Here is a 15,247-nt window from a genome sequence, read left to right as displayed (position 1 = left end):
CCCATTTTCTCTAAATTTATAAAGATTTAATCTGTTAAAATCTTTTTAAATTAAGTTTTCTTAAGTGGTGACTCTTTTCTAAGTATTTTTTCTCAAATTGTTTTATACTTAGAACATTTCAAAAAATGATTTTTCTAAAGATAGTAAAATTACGGCATAACAGAAATGACGACTCTGCTGGAGACTTACTAGGTTCTAACCATAACAGACTTAGTTTTATTAGGCTTTTATGTGCTTACTTTAATTACATTATTTGTCGTAAGCTATTTTTACATGCTATTGATTGTTTGTTTGCTTTGAATTATTTTCACAGGATATAAATTATTCATTAGCTACAAATTATTTTTTACATGCTATAAATTATTTGTTTGCTATAAAATATTTATGTGTTACTGTTTTTCTAAACTGTCATTCCGTTCATATTTCTTCACTTCTTGGAAATTCACACTATCACATGTATACGCGAGGTGTATTTTTCGCACCCAAAAATTTCTTTCAAAATTTAGGAGAGTTAGCATATGCGCAGGGGAGTTCGGATCTTTTCCGTATGACCGCGTAGCCTTCTCACTCGAGTAGTCCACTTGGGAACCTTGTGTCTAGTAAACTCACTCTTAGTTTACCTAGAGTAGAGCTAAACCAACACACTTTACAAGGAACATACATCATTTCATGACCTAAGAGGCTTTATACCCTTGGTGTATTAAGTTCATTAGTTGACTTTACCTTAAATGTCCAAGTGGGTTTCCGACCCCAAGTGACGACCTATCATTATTTATGTGCATATTTGAGTAATATTCATGCTTAAATATGGACCATTTGCTCTAATTAATTAAACTTTAGGGGGTGGTATGACTAACTTTTATGTGACAGGTACGAAGACTTGACATTGGAGTACAAGAAGTGATAATATCACCAAAAGGAACTAAGAAAGACGGACATAACAAAATTTCTTTTACTTTAGGAAGTACTTCATGTTGTATTCATTCGACATGTAATAAATATTTCACCTATTGTACTTTTTTAGACAAATAAAATTCGTTTAATTAATCAAGAGCAATGGAATGACATATTATGGCAAATATATTCCTTGAATTTACGTTAGGCCTACCTCTGGCACAAAGAGGTCACAAGCATATTATGATGCATTTACATGTTATTTTTACAATTTATTTGACTTTATTTGATGATTTGTTTCTTTGTTATTTTTACAACTTATTTGACTTTACTTGATGACTTGTTTGTATGTTATTTGACTTGCTTGCTATGTGACTTATTTGAGTTTATTTGAACATGACTTTACTTTTTGATTTGAAACTAACATCATTTATATTTTACTTTCTATCTTTTGTCTTTATTTTATTCCCAATCAAAGTTGATTCGTGTTGACAATCGAGCAGACAGACCATCCTTACTTCCCAAGGTCCAAGTCATCGGCATTACCTCGGCGTAGTTGGGCTATTCAAGGAAAGAAAACCACGATGACTAATCCAACAACGTTTGATCCAATTGGTTCAGGACATATCATGGTTCCTAATGACTCTCCCGAAACTTCCAAAGATAGTACTACTATTCAACATGATGAACACATCGCCCGCTTGACTCAAGAGATTGAGAATCTACGTAGTGAACTAACTCGGGTTAGGGACTTGACCAATTTATCCATCACACTCCAAAGTCCACTCCCTGAACCTAGAAGTACTGCACCAAATCCACCCCGTTTTCCATCACTTGATGCACCAATTCCTGAACACTTTCCTCCACAATAACCTCCACCTACCAACAATAACCTACCTATAACTACTCCCTCAAATCCACCAAATTTGCCGCCCATCCACATTCCTCCACAAAGTCAACCACCTACTTATACTACCTATGCTACTCCTCTTAATCCACCACCCGTCAATCCACAAAATCAACCTACATCTCATACTCCTTACGTTTCTCTACCCACTAACACCTATCCAGTGCCTACATTTACTCCCGTGAACCCATTGAATCTACCACCTCCAATCTAAAATACGCCCATTGTCCAAACTTATTTAGCTCAACATATACAAGGGGCACATATTGCCACTCTTTATGTGCAATATTTTCCTTCGATATATGCGGTGGAAACTCAAGCCTTTACCAACCCAATATCGGTCAAGTTTCAACCCGAGGTAGATCAGTATGAGGAAATGGAGAAGGATGTCAAGGCAAAGGCTGACGATGTGTTATCTAGAGAGATTCATAATCTTAAGAAAGCAATGAGAAACCTCCAAACTACTAGGGGAAACAAAAGCCTAGAATATGAGGATCTGTGTGTAACCTGACATTGATTTGCCTGTAGGGTACAAACCACCAAAGTTTGATATATTCAATGGAATTGGTGACCCTCATACACATCTAAGGGCATATTGTGACAAACTAGTAGGAGTGGGGAGAAACGAGAGGGTCAGAATGAAGTTGTTCATAAGAAGTTTATCTGGTTAAGCTCTTGCTTGGTAAACACAACAAGATCTCCATAAATGGTGTGGTTGGAGTGATATGGCACAAGACTTTATGGATCGATTTAAGTTCAATACCAACATCACACCAGATAGGTTCTACCTGACTAAGTTGAAGAAGAAGTCAACTGAGACATTTTGTGAGTATGCTCTATGTTGGAGGTCAGAAGCAGCTAGAGTCCAACCATCGATAAGTGAAAGTGAAATGACTGCTACCTTCATTGAATATCAAGATAACAGCCTTTACTATGATAAAATGATAATCATGATGGGACAAAATTCAGAGAAATCATTAGAATGGGAGAAATCTTGGAAGAAAGAATCAAATTAGGAAGAATCCAAGACTTTACAGCCTTGCATGCTGCAAGCAAAGTGATTCAATATGGTTCTATCAATGGGAACAAAAAGAAGAAAGAAGATGTATATGTTGTCATGATTGACCAAGGACGCAGGCTAGGTCAACTTCTTCCCTACCTAAATCAACAACATCAACCCATTTACCCTTACCAATATGGTGAAGCCTCACATACTCTCTACCATCCTCCATCAAATCTTTATCATGTCTACAACACCCAGGCGAACTGTTATCAACCTAGAGTTCCTATTTACAATAAACCACATTTATACCAAGCAGTCCAAGCTTCAACTTTTCAAAATCGACCATATGCCGCACTTAGAGCTCATCCAAATCATGAAATCAAAACAACTCGCAACTATACCAAAATAGCTGAACCATTGGTTTAGTTGTTTGAGAGGTTGAAAACAGCAGGTATGATATAACCAATTGAAGGGAAAATTCCTGATCCTATTCCAAAATGGTTTGATGGTTCTAGGCGTTGTGTATATCATTTTGGAGTTTTTGGACACGACACTGAGGATTGCTATGGTCTCAAAAACAAGATTGAACCTTTGATTAAAGAAGGAGAAATCCAACTTAGTGGACCTCATCCCAACGTGAACAACAATCATCTGCCTAAACATGGGAATGCTAATGTGAACATGATAACTGTAGAGGAAACTTTGGTTGTGAACGGAAGTATTATGCCCATTGGAAAGATGAAAAATGATATTTTTGTCACGCCCAAAACCTTCACCCTGGGTAGGACTGGCACTCGAGAACCATTTCTGACCCCAAGCAAACCCTTGGCCTGGCTTACTTACTCAGCGAAAGACTTAAACATAAGAGACAGTCTCAAAATATAACTCATGCAATAATTTAAAGAGATATAAAGCTTAGCCAAAATGGCAACTCAAGTCTTAACGTATACAACTGAAAACGGAAAGACTAAAGAACTATAACTACTCGTCTATGAAGCCTCTAAAACAAAGAGGGATGTCAGGACAAAACCCCCGATCACCTAACAATTGAAATACTAGAAAGCAAGGTAAAATGAGTCCTCTAAAAAGCAAGGAGGCTCACCAATTGACTTTGGGTGCTCAACTGGATCAACGAGGCGCTTGATGCTGATCCTGGTTACTTGTGTCTGCATCATAAAATGATGCAGGCCAAATGGAATAAGTACATTGAATGTACAAGTATGCGAGGGGAACACTAAATAAGACATAAGCTTGAAAGGAATCTGAAAAGAACACTTACCTTGACTTTACTCAACTCATGAATAACTCAACTCAAATGTAAAGTAAACAACAATAATGGTGCAGTTATACAAAGCATTTAAAATAGGAGGTAGCAACTCAATTTGTTAAAGAAATGCAATAACAACTCAATTTACATGTAAAGTAATATAATACTGTGGGAGTTTCTTTAACCGACAACCACCACTATGAGCCTAAGTGATGATACATCATCTTTCCCACGCTGCCACAACTGTACTATACTTTTCCTTCATATAGAATGCCTTAACTAAGTGGATCCACTAGTCTATGCTAAAAAGCACTAAGGAATCATCTAAAAAGTATGATCCTTTCTACCCATGATGGCTACATAGTTTATGGAAACTTGAGTTATTATGAACTCACATCCCCATATAGGTGTTCAATACTACTCCCAAAATATACTCAGCTCATATGTTTTAAAAATGAGAAAAGTGGTTAAAACACACCTAAACTATACCTTTTTTTTTAGTTTCGTACCCAAACTATTAAAAGTGTAAGAAATACACCTAAACTATTTCACTTTAGTTTGAAAAACACACCTCAAATAAAATATGATAGTGTGTGTATTACACTGTCTCAATTATTAGTTTTTAAATGCCACATGGAAACAAATTCCACCATGTCAAAAGATTAAAGATTAACCTTCAATGTGTAGAAGCATCTTTCTCTGTTTCTCAGTTGAGTCTCTTTGGTGTCTGAAAATTTTGAGTAAAATTAGGGTTTTAACTATTAATTCACAAATTCATCATGGTTTGGAGGTTAGTTACTCATTTGTCAAAAAATGTTAGGGTTCTTATATTTGTCTCAAAATATTAATGATTTTGTTTAATTTTTTAGGTTTTGATTCATACCATCTTAAAAGATTTGAAAGGAAAAGAAATTGACTACATAAGGTACTCTTTCTTTACTCCTGAACTTAATTTTTGTACTGGTGGCGATTTTTAGCTACTGATTTCATGAACAATAGTTGGCTCATTAAACTTTGCATATTTCAATTGTTCTAAGGTAATGGGCACTAAGTACATAAATTTGAGGTTTCACATCGGTGGTATACTTGTGAGTGAGGTAGGACCTGCTTATATTGCGGGAGGGGGGGGGAAAGAATATGCCTTCAATGTTGATATAGACCATTTGTCTATTCCGGAAGTGAATGACTATTGCAGGGGTTTTGGGGTTACCAATATAGAAAAAATATATATTGGAGCTGCTCAAGTTGGCAATTTGGTAGAATTGGTTAAAGATAGGGATTCGTTGGTCTTAGCCAATTTGTTGGTTGCTGGGGGTACTATGGACATTTATATCTGCCATAAGGGGAAGATTTTATCAAAACAACACATGTGACCAATGAGTCTTTTGAGACCAAATGCAATGAAGTTGATAGACCTAATAAAGAGTCTACCAACAAAGCTGGTGAAGGTCTCAATGCACCTTTAGGGAAAGAAATAACATTTATTGATGGTAGATATCAAATTGTCGGGGGTCCAACAATCAAAATCTGATAGAAAAATGGCAGCAGAAACACAAATGAAGTTGAATATGAATATAAGTTTTCTAGTGAAGATGAAGATTCGGAGGAAGATGAAGTAGAAACTATTGTGCATAGTGATGCTAAAACTGATGAGAATGTTGACTTTTCTAGTGACGAGGATGGATATGGGAGTGATATTCATGAAGAGCTGAGCATAGTTAAGAAGGATTTGGAAGCATATTTGAAGAAAAAATAAGAGCCAAGTAAAAAAAAATTGCTTAGTGTTTTTTGGGAGAAGTTGGCATAGATCCTGGTTTTGAAGACATTGATAAACCCAAGAAAAATTTAACTGGTAAGCTAGTAGGTGATGAGCCTTTTTACGACAGTTCTGATGTCGATAGTTTTGAAAGTGAAAGTGAGGGGGAAATAAATGTTGAAAGATCTGATATTTTAAGGGCAAGAAAGAAGGACAAAAGGGTCTCATATGATCCAACATGGAAAAAAGTTGTGTGGCAACTTAATATGGTATTTGAAAATGTAAAAAAATTCATAGAAGCTTTTAGCAAGTATGCAATTGAGAGAGGTTGTCAACTGGATAAGATCCACAATGATCAAAGAAGGGTCAGAGTAAAATGCAAAGCTAATGGTTGTCCTTGGATACTCTATGCAAGCAAAGATTTCAAATCTTCTGATTTCATTATAAAAACCTACAATCCTAGAGAATAAGTGTTATAGGACCAATACCAACACAATGTGCAACTCTAAGTTTTTGGCTAAGTACTATAAAAGTAGAATTGTTTCTCAACCTTGCATAAAGGGATGGGAAATACAAGATTTGGTCAGGACAGACATGGGATTGTATGTTGGTAAGTTCGTGTGTTTGAAGGCCAGAAAAATGGTGTTGAAAAAGATAATAGGTGATCATGTTGCTGAGTTTAGTACTATGACTACAGAGATATGCTTCTTGAATCAAATCCAGGAAGCACTTGTGTGGTGAAAGTGACAAATTGTGATGATGGAAAAAAATTATTTCATTCCTTTTATATTTGTTTTTCAGCTTTGAAAAAAGGATTCATTGAGGGTTGTAGAAAGTGCATTGGGTTAGATGGTTGCTTTTTGAAGGGAATATCTAAAGGCCAGCTACTTGTTGCTATTGCAAATGATGGGAATAATCAGATGTTCCCAATAGCATGGGCTGCTGTTGGAACTGAAAGTAGAGAAACTTGGACTTGGTTTTTGAGAATCTTGAAATCTGATTTGGACATTAATGATGAAGGAGAAGGATTGACTATCATAAGTGATATGCAAAAGGTATGATTTTTAGCCTCTGGTTTCAGCTATTTTAGCCAATATTAGCTGCTATTTTCAGCTTATTTAGCTACTGATTTTACAAGTTTTAGTTAATGTGTTTTAAGTAATTTAACTACTAATTTAAGCTCTTTTTTAACCTCTGTTTCATCTCTTATAATCCAATTTTAACTATTGATTTCATAATTTTTTAGCTGATGTGTTATAAGTAGTTTTAAACTATTGATTTCAGCATTTTGTAAGGACCTTTTGATAGTCCATAACAACATTCTATCTTGTCCACAAAATTAGAAACTCTAGCGGTACTTTGTTATTCAACTTGTTTAGCTACTGTTTTTTTTTTTGCTACTATTTTCATCCCTTTTAGCTTTAGTTGTATAGTGATTTTAGTCTTAGTTGTGCGTATTCTTCACTTTTGATGCCACACTTGTATTGGATTAACAAAAAATACACTACTTTTGGCTAATTCAACTTGCCCTCATTGACATTTTTGAAGAGTCCAAGCAACATATTTTTTAGTTATTGTTTTGAGTGATTTTAACCACATAAGTTTTTCAGGGATTATATTTAGTTGTTCAGGAGTTGCTTCTAGAATGTGAACAAAGAATGTGTGCAAGACATATACTTGCAAATTGGTAAAAAAACTGGAAGGTGTTGAGGAAAGAAAGAGGTTTTGGGCTTGTGCTAGATCAACATTTGAAGCTGAACTCAGGAAGAACTTGGATAAATTAGCACAATTAGGCAAAGATATTTCTAATGACATGGTAAACTTCAATCCTAATAGATGGTCCAAAGCACAGTTTAGGACATCCTCAAAATGTGACAGTGTGGATAACAATATGGCTGAAAGTTTTAATGCTTGGGGGTTGGGTGCTAGGGACAAGACTATCATCAGTATGCTTGAAGAAATAAGGAAAAAGGTAATGAATAGATTCACTAAAGTGATAACATTTGTAAATAGTTGGACTCATGACATATCTCCAATGGCAATGTTGGTGCTAAATACAAATGTGAAGAAGTCAATGAGGGTGGAAACTAGTTGGAATGGTGACATTGGGTATGAAGTGAAAGATAGTCCATATATACATATGGTTAACCTAATTCAAGGAACTTGCACTTGTAGAAGTTGGGGATTGAAAGGGATTCCTTGTGCACATGCAATAGCATCTATACATCACGATGAAGCTAATCTCCTTGACTCAGTTTGTAAGTGGTACAAAAAAGAAACCTAGCTAAAAGCTTATAAACATTTTTTACAACCAGTAACAAACATGAAGATGTGGCCCGAGACATCGAATTCAAAAGTTGAGCCACCTCTTGTTAGGAAAATTCCAGGAAGGCCTGGTATAAAAAGAAAGAAGGAACTTGGAGAGGTACCAAGTTCTAGAAAGCTTCCAAAGAGGGGGAAAACCGTGAGTTGCTCCGCTTGTAAGTCAAAAGGTCACATTATAAGAAAATGTCCAAACAAACCTCCAGCCACTTCAGAGGTACATTTGATTTCTATTAACGTTTATTTATAGTGTATTAATACTGTTAACACTTTCAAAATTATTCTTTGCATAGGGTATTACTACATCACAAGCATCTGCCAGTAGTAAAAGAAGTGGCAAGAAAAAATCTCACCCCACTCAAGAAGTACAACAATCTCAATCTTCTGAACCATCTCAAGCAATAGTGCAAAGTGACAGTGGTAATAGAAAAAGGTGCAAATAGTGCATTTAAGAGGCCAAGAGTAGTGGGTCATGGAGTATTTGTGAGCAAAGATGGTTTATTTGTTGCCGAGGTAAAAAATGAGAGTTAATAAGCTTATATTCTTGATTAAACTTCTTAAAAATAATTTAACGACTCTTTATACTTTACAGCAAGGAAGATCTATTAGTAGGGTAATCAAGAGTGAAGCACAAAAGAAACTGATAAGTTCAGCTATTGTCACCGGTGACCTTGGGTATGCACCAAGTAAAGGTCTTAAATGGAAGGGGAAAAGTGTTATCACAGGAAGACAACTTCAACATAAAAGTGCTTTGCTTAGACAGAAGAACATCAAGTCACAAACGTCATCATAAGGTGCAGCAAGAACTGAAGGTGTTTAGGGATGATGTGACTGATTTTTCATGTGGCTCGAACTATTTTTAAGTCGCATATTTTGGTTGTGAATAGGACGATATCGAATTTTAGTTGTGAACTTTGATGTTACTACATACGGTGATTGATTTGCAGCCCAAGTAGTTATTGTAAGCTACTAAACATGGTGACTGATTTTTCATGTGGTTCGAACTGTTCTTAAGTCGTGTATTTTGGTTGTGAATAGGATGGTATACTGATTTGCAGCCCAAGTAATTTAATATCGTTGTAGGTTGGTCGGCAGGTTGGTCGGCAAATTGAAGCATTACTTGGTTTCAGTGTTTCTATACTATACAAACTAGAGCCGATCAATTTTTTACTTCGAGCTACTAAAAATGCTTTGGTGACTTCTGTCCTTAGCTGCTCATAGTTGTTTAAATAATCGTAATCAGAAAATGATTGATGAAGTAGTCTGTAAAAAGCGATAATTCAATAGAAAGAAAATATTCTCTATTTGGTGGCATAATGATACCACAAATATAGTCTAACTAGTTATTAAACAAACAAAAAAAAATAGAATCTGATGTCATGGACAATTACTCACCCCTCAAATTATTAAAGCTACCAAAGGGCGTCGTGGATTCCTTGTATGGCATCATTGATATACAAATATCAGTCCCTTTTGAGCGAGCTTAAGCAACTAGTGTAACATATAATTTTAAGGTGTGTTTCTCAAATTTATGAATGATAGTTTAGGTGTGTTTCTCACTCTCCTAATAGTTTAGGTGGGAAAGTAGTCAAACAATTTTATAGTTTTAGGTGTGTTTTTGATATTTATTTTTTGAAAAAGAGAAGCCATGTGGACGAAAATCAAGGCCACACGCGCGCAAAAGAGTGTGTACACACACATGTGGTCCAGTCAGCACAAAGGTGTGTTTTTCAAACTAAAGTGTAATAGTTTAGGTGTGTTTCTCACACTTTCAATAGTTTGGGTATGAAACTCAAAAAAAAGGTATAGTTTAGGTGTGTTTTAACCACTTATATCTTTAAAAATAAAACTCTTTCTTTGGTTTGAGATTTTTTTTTTTTTTTTAAATCAAAGACCACATGGGTCAAGAATTTATTAAACTAAGAGAAAATATATACAAAACATATGGGTTGCCTAAGTGAACAACCCACCAAATAAATAAACAAAACAATAAAAGACAACTCCTACCAACTAAGAAATATCAAAAAAAAAAATTAGGAAAGTGGAAGTTGAAGAGTACTTGCAGGTGCAGCGCCTCTTCCTCGATACATAATCAAATCGGAGCTGAAACTCTACTTCAATTCGGCGTAATTGTATACCCTTGAAACCCTTTGGTATTTTGCCTACTCACTTCTATTCAGATTCATCTCAATCTATCCATGCCAAATGATTTCAATCTTTTTGCTCAGTTTTCTCCTCGTAGATTTCATGTGGATCCAAGCTCGTGTAGATTATGTGGAAAGAGGGTAATCCATCCATTTAACCTCAGGTTAGTTGAAATTAGTTCATCTTCTTTGATCTAACCTTCAGTGGGTTGAACCCAAAAACAGGATTAATACCACCACCGAACCTTAAATCGTAAAAGAATTACTAATTTCTGACTTTTTTTTTTCTTCGAGGTTGTGTATGGATTTTTGGGATTTACACTATTGTACAGGTTGTGCAAAGTATTCTGGACTTGAAAAAATTGTCAGGTACACAATTGAACCCAACCAATTATTCTCTTCTCTTTTGGACTGATTGTTCGAAATAACCAATTTCGAAGTTATTCTGCTATGTGTATTGTGAAATAATAAACCTACTATAGATGTTAATTGACTGCTACAATCTATGAGTCTTGATTTTATACCATATGAAACACCCTAAACTCTCACCAGGTGCATGGTATGTCAACCAACTGAAATTCATTCAGACATCATATAATGTGTAGTAGCTTTTATCATCTAATATAGCTTTATCAGTATCATATGTAAAGTATATTCTAATCAAACCATTTATACTCTTGTAGTGTTTGACTGCCTTATCCTCAATTGTGGTGTGCTTTGTTTATCTAAGATGATAATTCTCTTGGCTGTATCCGGAACCTCTTGGAGAGATCTTAATTCATATGTACCTGCAAAAAGAAAAACCAAGTTAGCAAAAAAATCAGCAAGAGTATTTCCCTCCCTTAAGGAGTGTTGTACTCTTACTGACATGGAATTCCTCAATCTATTGATGGAATTGACCTCCATTGTCACATTCCAAGGTATTTCCCACTCTCCCTTCAGCATATGTACCAAAGCCAACTAGTCAGTTTCAATTATAATGTTTGGAAAGTTGTTTTCCAAACAACATTGAAGACTTTCTCTAATAGTAATAGCTTCAGCCACTAGATTAGTAGAATCAGGGATCCTCACCCCCTTAGCAATCACCAGCTCTCCTTCGTGATTTATGATACAAAAGGCAACAACACTAGGCCTAGGATTACCTCTATAAGCCCCATCTGTATTACATTTCAACCACCCAGATGGTGGAGGATGCCATTTAACCCATTTATAGACAAACCTAGGTCTGAAAGCATCCAATAGAGCAACCATCTGTGGCCAAGTGGAGGGGACATTAGTATATTGAAACTTTAACTTCATAAATTTCTGAACAGTACTATTGATGTCCCAAATCACTTTACTTGTGGTGTAATTACCACCATGAAGCACAATATTTCTCCTTTTCCATAAGAACCATAAGATTATATTAGGAATAGCTTGAAACATCACCTTTTGCCTAGTATTTCCTTGAACATCCCACCATCTTTTAATAGATTGCTTCAACTAAATCCAAGGCCCTAATATTCCAGCTGCAGATGAGAAATATTGCCACACTTTGTTGGCAATTTCACCTTTCAAAAATAAGTGTTCCATAGTTTCTCTTACTGGAACAGTACAACATAAACAAAGTTGAGACTGATTAGGATTCCAATTAGCTATAACAGCAGCTGCTGGAGCTCTATTAGTCCAAATCCTCCAACTAAAGAAAGATATCTTAAAAGGAAGATCTTGCACCCATATCATCTTACAATTTTCATTTACTTCCTTTTTTCCCCTCAAAATCTCCCATGCACTCTTAACTGAGAACTTTTCAATGCTTGTCTTGATCCACCACGGTTTGTCTCCCATATCAGTCTGTCTAATATGATCCATATGCTGCCTAATATGTTCCACAACATGATAAGGCAGATGATCATACATACTATCATAATCCCACCCTACTTCCTTCATGAAAATCTCAATGTCCATCAAAGAGTGACAAGTTTGTACTTCAGTTTGATATGTGTAAAGAGGACCTAGTTGGGTCCAATTATCATACCAAACAGTAGAAGTTCCACCCTTAGGCTCCCACCATATAAATTTTTCAATGACATCCCTATTTTGTAACATATTCTTTCATAATTGAGATCCACCTTTCCATTGAACCAGAGCTGGAATATGCTTCTTAAAATATTTGTTCCACATAAAATTAGCCCATAAGGTATTCTGAATCCTGAATCTCCACCATAATTTAGCATACATTGCTTTAGAAACATCAAATATGGATCTAAAACCCAAACCTCCTTCTTGTTTAGGTAAACAAACATCAACCCATGCAGCCTAGTGTTTACTCTTGCCTGTAGTTTTGTTACTCCAAAAATATTTAGCAAAAATCTTATGAAGTTCCTTAAGCACGCATATAGGAGGAACTATAGCTTATAATACATGAATTGGAACACTCTGTAGCACACTCATGATAAGAACCTCTTTTCTTCCATATGACAACATATTCCCTTTCCAAGATTGAAGTTTTGCCTTCACTTTCTTAATAAGCTCTTCATAATGTTCCTTCCTTTTCCTGGAGTGGGTGATAGGGCAACCTAGATATTTCAAAGGAGATTGACTTTTAGTAATACATGTGCATTCTTCCACCAATTGTTTCTCAGTAAAACTTGCACTTTGATGTAAATAGAAAGCACTTTTCTCCTTGTTGACTTTCTGACCTAACTGAACTTCATACTCCTGCAAAATTGACACTATTCTCTTCAAAGAGTAACTGTTAGTTGAAGCAAATATAATAGTGTCATCTGCGTAAGCCAAATGATTAAGCTTAGCACTCCACTTTGGTAAACCATACCCTATAACTTGATCATCATCAAACAAAACATTTAGGCCCCTGGAAAGCACTTCTGCCGATAAGATAGAGAGCAGGAGATAAAGGGTCTCCTTGTTTCACTCCCTTACTGGAATGAAAATATCATGTGCTTGGCCATTGATCAAGACTGAATACCAATTGTTGGAGATCAATCTCCAAATCAAATCAACAAACAATTCTGAAAAGCCCATTTTCCTTAAAACTTGCATAAAAAAGAACCAAGATACTCTATCATAAGCCTTGGTCATATCAAGCTTTAGGATCACATTTGCTGGTTTACCTCTCTTTCTGATGTTAGAGACAATCTCTTGTGTCAAAAGCACATTTTCAATGATGCTTCTACCTTTAACAAAACCTGATTGATTGTAGGAAATCAATTTGGGTAAATAAGCTTCCAGTCTGTCATGAACAACCCTGGACATAATCTTATTAGTGAAATTACTCAAACTAATTGGTCTTAAATCAGAGAAGGACTGAATTTGTTCCTTCTTAGGTAACAGTACCAAATTAGTGTGAGTAATGAATCTAGGAAGAGAATTACCTCTGAAAAACTCTTGTACCATTCTAAAAATATTAGTACCCACTATATCCCAATAACATTGATAGAAAACACCCGATAAACCATCAGGACCACTTGTACTAACACCATTTAGATTGAAAACCGCTTTTTTGATTTCCTAAAGAGTTGGTTGCCTGCAAAGAATTGCGTTATCTGCCTCACTAATTATTTCAGGAATGTTACCTAATAAGGAAAACTCTGTAGCATCTCTTTCTCGTAAGAACTGAGAATGATAAAAGTTCACAGCCTCTGCTGCAATTTCCTCTTCTTCCTCAAGCCAATTTCCCTGATTATTCTGAATTATGTGCAGTTGGAGCTTCTTTCTTCTTCCCTTCACAATACTGTGGAAGAATCTTGTATTTCTATCTCCATTCTCGCACCAATCATACCCAACTTTTTGTTGCTAGAAGATTTCTTCAAGTCCAAATACCTCTTAAATTCAGCTTGAGCTCTTTGAAGCACTTGTCTGTTTTCACCACTGGGATGTTCTTCAAACAATTTTTCTTTAATTTTGACAATATCTTCTCTGATAACGAGTTGTTTAAAGATATCACCATAAGTATCTTTGCTCCATTTTGTCAAAGCCGTTTTCACTCTCTTTATATTCTCCTTGAAGGCTATGAATGGGTAATGTCTCATTTTCTACCCAATTCTGCCTCACCACATCAATAAATGATGCATTTTCAGTCCAGAATTTAAGAAATCTAAATGGTTTCTTATACCTGGTTGCAACTTCTTCACAAGTTAAAAGCATAGGGGCATGATCAGACCCTGTTCTAGCTAGATGCTCAACTTCCATATGATTAAACCATCCCTGCATTTCTTGATTAGAAAGAATTCTATCCAATCTTTCAAAGATACACTCATTATTAGCTCTACCATTCCACCAAGTAAATGGGTTGCCTCTAAATTGTATTTCGTTTAAATCACAGGAGGAAATACAGTTTTCAAAGTCTTCATGATCAGCATAACTCACCGGTGAACCACCTATTTTTTCTTCTGCATTTAACACAACATTGAAATCTCTTCCAACTACCCATGGACTTGTCATTCCTGTAGCCAATTGGAAGCGGTCTTCCCATAACATCTGTCTTTGATCAGCATTACACTTAGCGTAAACTAATGTAACAAATAAACTGTGAATATAACTTTGATGATGTAATTGCAAAGTTAGTTGTTGCTCAGTGTCCTTTATCACAGTAGTAGTAAAATCATGGTTTGTAAAAAATCAAATTTTACCATTGCAATTTGACGTAGCCAAAGGCATCCTTAATATCCTCCTATATTTGTTAATATGTCTAGAGTTTTGAAACGGTTCCAATAGTCCAATAAAAGTGAACTTATGGAAATTATGAAGCATCTAAACTCTATGAAATGCTTGTTGAGACTTCACAGATCTAATATTCCAAATTAGAGCCTTCATATATCTTAGGAACTGATTTAGCTCTCTTCGGTTGAACTCTGGTAGGCTGAGTATTTTCTCCATTACCCTGCTTCTTCCCCTTTCTGGCACATTTTAAAAGCTTTGGAGATATATTAGCTTCAATTGGTACATAATCCCA

The 15,247-nt window shown here is 35.6% G+C and overlaps 1 protein-coding gene and 1 long non-coding RNA gene across 2 annotated transcripts; both read left to right on the top strand.

Moving 5' to 3' along the window:
- The first annotated feature begins 6,421 nt into the window (after nt 1-6,421).
- LOC107062984 (uncharacterized) lies at nt 6,422-8,592 on the top strand. Its single transcript, XM_015314322.1, has 5 exons — nt 6,422-6,437; nt 6,629-6,882; nt 7,497-8,085; nt 8,143-8,291; nt 8,443-8,592. The coding sequence occupies exons 1-5, from the start codon at nt 6,422-6,424 to the stop codon at nt 8,590-8,592; spliced, it is 1,158 nt and encodes a 385-aa protein (XP_015169808.1).
- A 1,555-nt stretch (nt 8,593-10,147) lies between these two features.
- On the top strand, nt 10,148-12,221 carry LOC107062906 (uncharacterized). The gene is made up of 3 exons (XR_001474922.1): nt 10,148-10,302; nt 10,378-10,457; nt 10,588-12,221. It is a non-coding gene; the product is annotated as an uncharacterized lncRNA (long non-coding RNA).
- Nucleotides 12,222-15,247: the final 3,026 nt, after the last annotated feature.

This window comes from Solanum tuberosum, unplaced genomic scaffold (assembly GCF_000226075.1).
Source record: "Solanum tuberosum cultivar DM 1-3 516 R44 unplaced genomic scaffold, SolTub_3.0 scf00013, whole genome shotgun sequence".
NCBI lineage: Eukaryota > Viridiplantae > Streptophyta > Magnoliopsida > Solanales > Solanaceae > Solanum > Solanum tuberosum.
The sequence above is the reverse complement of the archived record's forward strand: the minus strand, read 5'-3'. Positions and strand labels throughout refer to the sequence as shown.